This window comes from Pollachius pollachius (assembly GCF_949987615.1).
Source record: "Pollachius pollachius genome assembly, chromosome: 8".
NCBI classification, from domain to species: domain Eukaryota; kingdom Metazoa; phylum Chordata; class Actinopteri; order Gadiformes; family Gadidae; genus Pollachius; species Pollachius pollachius.
Genome location: NC_136941.1, coordinates 4,448,649 through 4,457,134, shown reverse-complemented (window position 1 = coordinate 4,457,134; position 8,486 = coordinate 4,448,649). Strand labels below are relative to the sequence as shown.

At 50.2% G+C, this 8,486-nt stretch overlaps 1 protein-coding gene across 1 annotated transcript in view; it reads left to right on the top strand.

The window, feature by feature from the left end:
- itpr3 (inositol 1,4,5-trisphosphate receptor, type 3) overlaps positions 1–8,486 on the top strand; it is a 43,364-nt gene that overhangs the window by 16,052 nt on the left and 18,826 nt on the right. Inside the window, exons 19-31 of the mRNA XM_079742125.1 lie at positions 1,285–1,400; positions 1,506–1,757; positions 2,248–2,392; positions 3,491–3,632; positions 3,967–4,169; positions 4,415–4,541; positions 4,740–4,794; positions 5,230–5,395; positions 6,087–6,326; positions 6,843–6,953; positions 7,166–7,285; positions 7,725–7,847; positions 8,160–8,360. Coding sequence (XP_079598251.1) covers positions 1,285–1,400; positions 1,506–1,757; positions 2,248–2,392; positions 3,491–3,632; positions 3,967–4,169; positions 4,415–4,541; positions 4,740–4,794; positions 5,230–5,395; positions 6,087–6,326; positions 6,843–6,953; positions 7,166–7,285; positions 7,725–7,847; positions 8,160–8,360 — 2,001 coding nt within the window. The remainder of the gene's footprint in view (positions 1–1,284; positions 1,401–1,505; positions 1,758–2,247; positions 2,393–3,490; positions 3,633–3,966; positions 4,170–4,414; positions 4,542–4,739; positions 4,795–5,229; positions 5,396–6,086; positions 6,327–6,842; positions 6,954–7,165; positions 7,286–7,724; positions 7,848–8,159; positions 8,361–8,486) is intronic.

The following is an 8,486-nucleotide window of genomic DNA, read 5'->3' as shown; positions in this document are numbered from 1 at the left end:
CTATTCTAGAGGACATCTGGTCTCTAGAGGACACTGGTCTCTAGAGGAACTCTGGTCTATAGATGACATCTGGTCATTAGAGGAACTCTGGTCTCTATCTGGAGGACATGTGGTCTGGAGTTTGTGTAAAATACAGGGTTGGCATTAGTTTAGTTTTACTTTATAGTGTCATCAATATATATATATTATTTTTTTTTGTCAAATAAGGATGATGTTGATGCAGAAGTCTTGAGTTGCTTTTTCTTTGTCAGAGTGAAATCAACCCTGTTGCATATTCAAATAAAATGACGATCAGTTTCCATTATTGTTGACATCATTTATATTTTTTACTTCCTGTAGAGCCTTCCTGTAAGTCTGGCCAGAGTGTGTGTTGTTACTTCCTGTGGGTGTGGCTATTGGCTGTTGTTACTTCCTGAGGGTGTGGCTATCAGATGTTGTTACTTCCTGTAGGTGTGGCTATAAGGTGTTGTTACTTCTTGTTGGTGTGGCTATTGGGTGATGTTACTTCCTGTGGGTCTGGCTATCGGGTGTTGTTACTTCCTGTGGGTGTGGCTATCGGGTGATGTTACTTCCTGTGGGTGTGGCTATCGGGTGTTGTTACTTCCTGTGGGTGTGGCTATCGGGGATGTTACTTCCTGTGGGTCTGGCTACCGGGTGTTATTACTTCCTGTGGGAGTGGCTATCGGGTGATGTTACTTCCTGTGGGTGTGGCTATTGGGTGATGTTACTTCCTGTGGGTGTGGCTATCGGGTGTTTTTACTTCCTTTGGGTGCGGCTATCATCTGTGGGTGGGGCTAGTGTGTGTTTTCGCTTCCTGTGGGTGGAGCTATTGTGTTCTTACTTCCTGTGTATAAGACTAGTAAGTGTGTTTTCACTTCCTGTGGGTTTGACTAGCGTGTGGGTTTACTTCCTGTGGGTGTGACTAGCGTGTGGGTTTACTTCCTGTGGGTGTGACTAGCGTGTGTGTTCACTTCCTGTGAGTGTGACTAGCATGTTTACCTTCTGTGAGCTTGGCTAGTGTGTGTTTACTTCCTGTAGGTGTGGCTAGTGTGTGTTTACTTCCTGTAGGTGTGGCTAGTGTGTGTTTATTTCCTGTAGGTGTAGCTAGTGTGTGTTTACTTCCTGTAGTTGTGGCTAGAGTCGGTTTACTTCCTGTAGGTGTGGCTAGTGTGTGTGCTCAGATCCTGTAGTTGTAGCTAGTGTGTGCGCTTAGATCCTGTTGTTGTTGCGAGTGTGTGTGTACATCCTGTAGGCGCGACTAGTCTGTGTTGTCACTTCCTGTAGGTGTGGCTAGTGTGGACAGACAAGACCAATGAGAAACAAGAGAAAAGCATCAGACAGCTGGCACAGGAGGCCCGCCAGGGCAACGCCCATGACGAGAATGTCCTCACATACTACAGGTACACACACACACTTACAACCAGACACAGACATACACACACACACTGACACACACACACCCAAACACAGACACACACACACACACTGACCCTAGCTGTGTGTAGGTACCAGCTGAAGCTGTTTGCCCGGATGTGTCTGGACCGGCAGTACCTGGCCATCGATGAGATATCCAAGCAGCTGGACATCGAGCTCATCTTCCTGTGCATGATGGACGAGACGCTGCCGTTTGACCTCCGCGCCTCCTTCTGCCGCCTCATGCTCCACGCCCACGTGGACCGGGACCCCCAGGAGCTGGTGACCCCCGTCAAGTTCGCCCGGCTCTGGACCGAGATCCCCACCACCATCTCCATCAAAGAGTAGGTCCTAACCCCTGGCAACCGTCTCCATCCCCTAGTAACCGTATCCATTGGGTGATGGAGTAGGTGGGACAGAGGGGTGGTGGAGGAGGTGGGACAGACGGGTGATGGAGGAGGTGGGACAGACGGGTAATGGAGGAGGTGGGACAGACGGGTGGTGGAGGAGGTGGGACAGACGGGTGGTGGAGGAGGTGGGACAGACGGGTGATGGAGGAGGTGGGACAGACGGGTAATGGAGGAGGTGGGACAGACGGGTGGTGGAGGAGGTGGGACAGACGGGTGATGCAGGAGGTGGGACAGACGGGTAATGGAGGAGGTGGGACAGACGGGTGGTGAAGGAGGTGGGACAGACGGGTAATAGAGGAGGTGGAACAGACGGGTGGTGGAGGAGGTGGGACAGACGGGTGGTGGAGGAAGTAGGACAGACTGGTGACGGTGGAGGTGGGATCACTGCCATCCCATAATAAGCCATTGATGGTGTGTGTTTCAGCTACGACTCCAATATGGACGACAGCAGGGAAGGCAAGAAGAACCGGTTCTCCAACACCATGGTGTTCATGGAGGAGTACCTGAACCACGTTCTGCACGAAGAGCTGCCCTTCCACAACCAGGAGAAGAACAAGCTCACCTATGAGGTCTGTCTGCCTGCCTGTCTGTCTACCTGCTGCTCTACCTGTCTACCTGTGTGTCTACCTTTCTTCCTGTCTGTCTATCTGTTTGCTTGTCTTTCTGTCTGTCTACCTGTCCTCCTGTGTCTCAAGTCTCAAGGTAACAGGTGCCTGTCTGTCTCTCTCCAGGTGGTCAGTCTGTGTTAACGGGTGCCTGTCTGTCTCTCTCCAGGTGGTCAGTCTGTGGTAACAGGTGTCTGTCTGTCTCTCTCCAGGTGGTCAGTCTTTGTTAACAGGTGCCTGTCTGTCTGTCTCCATGTGGTCAGTCTGTGGTAACAGGTGCCTGTCTGTCTCTCTTCAGGTGGTCAGTCTGTGTTAACAGGTGCCTGTCTCTCTCCAGGTGGTGAGTCTGTGGTAACAGGTGCCTGTCTGTCTCTCTCCAGGTGGTCAGTCTGCATTAACAGGTGCCTGTCTGTCTCTCTCCAGGTGGTCAGTCTGTGGTAACAGGTGCCTGTCTGTCTCTCTCCAGGTGGTCAGTCTGTGTTAGCAGGTGCCTGTCTCTCTCCAGGTGGTGAGTCTGTGGTAACAGGTGCCTGTCTGTCTCTCTCCAGGTTGCCAGTCTTTGGTAACAGGTGCCTGTCTGTCTCTCTCCAGGTGGTCAGTCTGTGTTAACAGGTGCCTGTCTGTCTCTCTCCAGGTGGTGAGCCTGTGGTAACAGGTGCTTGTGTCTCTCTCTCCAGTTGGTCAGTCTGTGTCAACAGTTACCTGTCTGTCTCTCTCCAGGTGGTCAGTCTGTGTTAACAGGTGCCTGTCCGTCTCTCTCCAGGTGGTCAGTCTGTGTTAACAGGTGCCTGTCTGTCTCTCCAGGTGGTCAGTCTGTGTTAACAGGTGCCTGTCTGTCTCTCTCAAGGTGGTCAGTCTGTGTTAACAGGTTCCTGTCTGTCTCTCTCCAGGTGGTCAGTCTGTGGTAACAGGTGCTTGTCTCTCTCTCTCCAGGTGGTCAGTCTGTGTTAACAGTTACCTGTCTGTCTCTCTCCAGGTGGTCAGTCTGTGTTAACAGGTGCCTGTCTGTCTCTCTCCATGTGGTCAGTCTGTGGTAACAGGTGCCTGTCTGTCTCTCTCCAGGTGGTGAGTCTGGCGAGGCACCTCATCTACTTTGGTTTCTACAGTTTCTTTGAGCTGCTGCGTCTGACCCGCACACTGCTGGGCATCATCGACTGCTGGCCCAACCACGCCTCCACCTCGCTGCAGCAGGAGGAGGCCGCAGGTACACCCGCTCTCATTGGCTGTCCTGAAGCACGGGGGGGGGGGAGGCGAAGTCGACAGGCAGCATGTTGTCTGCATAGGTTTGACCTCAGATGTCATGTGACTAAAAGACAAGTGTCTCTCTCTCTCTCTCCTCTCTCTCTCTCTCTCTCGTCTCCCTCTCTCTCTCTCTCTCTGTCTCTCTCTCTCTCTCTCTCTCTCTCTCTCTCTCTCTCTCTCTCGTCTCCCTCTCTCTCTCTCTGTCTCCCCCCTCTCCTCTCTCTCTCTCTCTCTCTCTCTCTGTCTCTCACTCGCTCGCTCGCTCTCTCTCTCTCTCTCCCTCTCTCTCCCTCCAGGGAAGAACGTGAAGAGGTCAATCCATGGGATGGGTCAGATGATGTCCACCATGGTGCTGAACAGGAAGCCGTCCATGTTTGGCGGGGCAGGAAGCCGGGGGGCGGGGCAAGCTGCTGACGGGGGGCGGGCCAGTAAGGACAGCATTGACAACATGGACCAGACGGTCATGGACACCAAGCTGAAGATCCTGGAGATCCTGCAGGTAAACATCATGTGACCAACATGTTAACAACGACATGGTATGTTACACAGCAGCATGTTTTTTACAAGAATATTACTAATGTTTTATTCTCCTCCTCCTCCTCCTCCTCCTCCTCCTCCTCCTCATCCTTCTCATGCGCCTCCTTGTGCTCTTCTTCCTCAACCTGCTCCTACTCTCCTCTTCGCTCCTCTTCTTCCTTCTCCTCTTCTCCTCTCCTCCTCTTCCTCTCCTCCTCCTCTCCTCAGTTCATCCTGAATGTGCGTCTGGACTACCGGATCTCATTCCTCCTCTCCGTCTTCAAGAAGGAGTTTGTGGAGGTGGCAAACGCCATGGGGCACGCAGACGCCACCAGTACTAACATGGAGCAAGCAGGTACACAACAAATGTATCATGCACACACACACACACACACACACACACACACATAATAACAGCACAATGATGTGTGTTGGTTTTGACTCCTGTGTTTGTGTGTGTGCCGTTTGTACTGTGTGTGTGTGTGTGTGTGTGTGTGTGTGTGTGTGTGTGTGTGTGTGTGTGTGTGTGTGTGTGTGTGTGTGTTCCTCTTAGCTGCCATTAATCTCCAGCTGATCGGGGAACAGGCAGAGGCCATGTTTGGAGTTGGGTACGATGCTTTAAACTACCACTAAAACAGTAGTGTGTGTGTATACCAGTATAATGTGTGTGTACTTAACGGTGTGTGTGTGTGTGTATAGCAGTATAATGTGTGTACCTAACGTTGTGTGTGTGTGTATAGCAGTGGGACCTGTGTGTACCTGATGGTGTGTGTGTGTATAGCAGTATAATGTGTGTACCTGACGCTGTGTGTGTGTTTATGACAGTGGGACCTGTGTGTACCTGACGGTGTGTGAGTGTGTGTATGGCAGTGGGACCTGTGTGTACCTGACGGTGTGTGAGTGTGTGTATGGCAGTGGGACCTGTGTGTACCTGACGGTATGTGTGTGTGTGTATGGCAGTGGGACCAGTGTGTACCTGACGGTATGTGTGTGTGTGTATGGCAGTGGGACCTGTGTGTACCTGACGGTGTGTGTGTGTGCAGTAAGGGTAACTCCATCCTGGAGGTGGATGACGAGGGCGGCCGGATGTTCCTCCGGGTGCTGATCCACCTCACCATGCACCGCTTCCCCCCCCTGGTGTCGGGGGCGCTGCAGCTGCTCTTCAAACACTTCAGCCAGCGGCAGGAGGTCCTGCACACCTTCAAACAGGTACACACACACACCTCAAACAGGTACACACACACACACCTTAAACAGGTACACACACACACACACCTCAAATGGGTACACATACACACACACACACATCTTAAACAGGTACAAACACACACCTCAAACAGGTACACACACACACACACCTTAAACAGGTAGATACACACACCTCAAACAGGTACACACACACACACACACCTTAAACAGGTACATACATACACACCTTCAAACAGGTACACACACACACACACACACACATACACATGCACACAAACCTTCAAACAGGTACACACACACACACACACACCTCAAACAGGTACACACCCTGTCTCACAGGTACACACGAGCCTTCAAACAGGTACAAACACGTACACACTGTCACACAGGTACACACACCTTCAAACAGGTACACACACACACACACACCTTAAACAGGTACATACACACACCTTCAAACAGGTACACACACACACACACACACATACACACGCACACAAACCTTCAAACAGGTACACACACACACACCTCAAACAGGTACACACCCTGTCTCACAGGTACACACGAGCCTTCAAACAGGTACAAACACGTAAACACTGTCACACAGGTACACACACCTTCAAACAGGTACACACACACACACACACACGCACCTTCAACATGTATGTGTTATGTGTATGTTGTCCTCTAGGTCCAGCTTCTCATCACCTCCCAGGACGTGGAGAACTACAAGCTGATCAAGGCGGACCTGGACCGGCTCCGGACGCTGGTGGAGAAGTCGGAGCTGTGGGTGGAGAAGAAGGACAAGAAGAGTGGAGGAGAGGGCAAGGACAAGAAGGACAAGAAGGACAAGAAGGAGAAGAAGGAGAAGATGGAGGACGACAAGGAGGACAAGGGCGAGAAGAAGGAGAAGGAGAAGGAGAAGGGAGAGGTAGCAGAAGGGTTTTGATCCTCATGGTTCCCCGGGTTACGGGAAGGAGATGTGCTGTGTGTGTAGAGATGTTCCGATACCATTTGTTTTTCCTTATCGATACAGATTCAGATTCCTTAATTTGAGTATCGGCCGATACAGAGTACATACCGATACAGCATCTAGCATTGTAACTACTAATAGCCCTTGTTCTTATTGAAGGGTTCCCTTACGATGGCGGCAATCGATCGTCGGCTCACTAACTGTCAAAAAAACTTTTTTTTCAGAATTAGACTATTTCAATTCATAAGCGATAATTCTAATAAAAGATTTGGATTCGTCTAGTTAAGCGTGAGTACTGAGCATCAACGTTTCTTTTTCTCAAACGCACGTAAGTCGGAGATGACGCCTACCACCTCTGACCGTTAACGAACGCAGCATAAGACCGTCATCATTGGTCATCAGTTATCATTTGTGATGGTGTTAGTGGGGTATTATGTCCAGTGTGTTCCCGTATGATGATGTCTGCTCCTCTAGGTGGTACTGGAAGATCCCGAGAAGGAGAAGCTGGAGAAGGTCGACGACAAGGTCAAAGAGAAGGAGAAAGTCAACCAGAACCCAAACGAGAGCTACCAGAAAGTTGGAGAGGTAATCTGTCCGTCTGCCTGTCTGTCTGCCTGTGTCTGTCTGTCTGTGTGTATGTTTGTATGTCTGTCTATGTATTTAATGTGTGTTTGTATATCTTGTTGGTGTAGGTCTTGTCTGTGTATTTAATGTGTGTGTGTGTGTGTGTGTGTGTGTGTGTGTGTGTGTCTGTGTGTGTGTGTGTGTGTGTGTGTGTGTGTGTGTGTCTGGTGCAGGTCCTGGAGCGCCTCAACAGGATGTGCAGTAGTGGCGTGTGGAAGAAGCAGCAGCGGCTGCTGAAGAACATGGGAGCTCATAAAGTCATGCTGGACCTCCTGCAGGTGTCCTACGACAAGGTAAGCTCCTCCCCCTACCTGCAGGTGTCCAACGACATCTTTTGAACCAATTCAAACCTACCTGTCTCTCTTTTTTTGTCTCTCTTGCTCTCTCTCTGTCTGTCGCTATACCTGTATATTTCACTCTCTCTCCCTCTTCTCTTCTCTTCTCTTCTCTTCTCTCTCTCTCGCTCTCGCTCTCGCTCTCTCTCTCTCTCTCTCTACTCTTTTCTTCTCTTCTCTCTCTCTGTCTCAACCTGTCTGTTTCTCTACCTGTCTTTCTCTCTACCGATTTGTCTTTCTACTTTTCATCTCTGTCTCTCTGCCTATCTTTCTTTCTACCTTCCCATCTGTCTCCCTGTTTCTCTACCTGTCTGTCTCTGTCTCTGTCCATCGATTTCTCTATCCGTCTGTCTTTCTCCCTGTCTCTCTGCCTCTCCATCTATGTCTTCCCCTGCAGAACGACGCAAAGATGCAGGTGATAATCCGCCACACACACGTCTTCCTGCAGAAGTTCTGCATGGGGAACCAGGAGAACCAAGCCCTGCTGCACAAGAACCTCAACCTCTTCCTCAACCCTGGGGTAACGTTCTCTAGACCAGGGTTCTCTAGACCAGGGTTCTCTAGACCAGGGTTCTTTACACCAGGGCTAACTGTTCTCTAGATCAGGGCTAACTGTACTCTAATATGTAATATGTAATGTAATATGTAATATATTATGTGTTATATGTAATATGTAATGTAATATGTTATATATAATGTAATATGTTATGTCATTTGTAATATATAATGGAATATGTAATGGAATATGTAAAATGTAATGTAATATGTAATACATAATGTAATATGTTGTGTAATATGTGATATATGATGTAATGTGCATTGATGTGTGTAGCTGCTGGAGGCGGACACGGTGCAGCACATCTTCAATAACAACTACCAGCTGTGCAGTGAGATCTCCGAGGGGGTGCTGGGTCACTTCATCCACTGCCTGGCCACCCACGGCAGACACGTCCAGTACCTCAACTTCCTGCACACCATCATCAAGGCGGAGGGGAAGTACGTCAAGAAGTGCCAGGACATGATCATGACTGAGGTGAGGCTCGTGCGCACCCCTAGCTCTGTTCCCACGCTGCTGGGGCTCCTCCCCCGCTGTTGGGGCTCCTCCCACGCTGCTGGGGCTTCTCCCACGCTGCTAGGGCTCCTCCCACGCTGTTGGGGC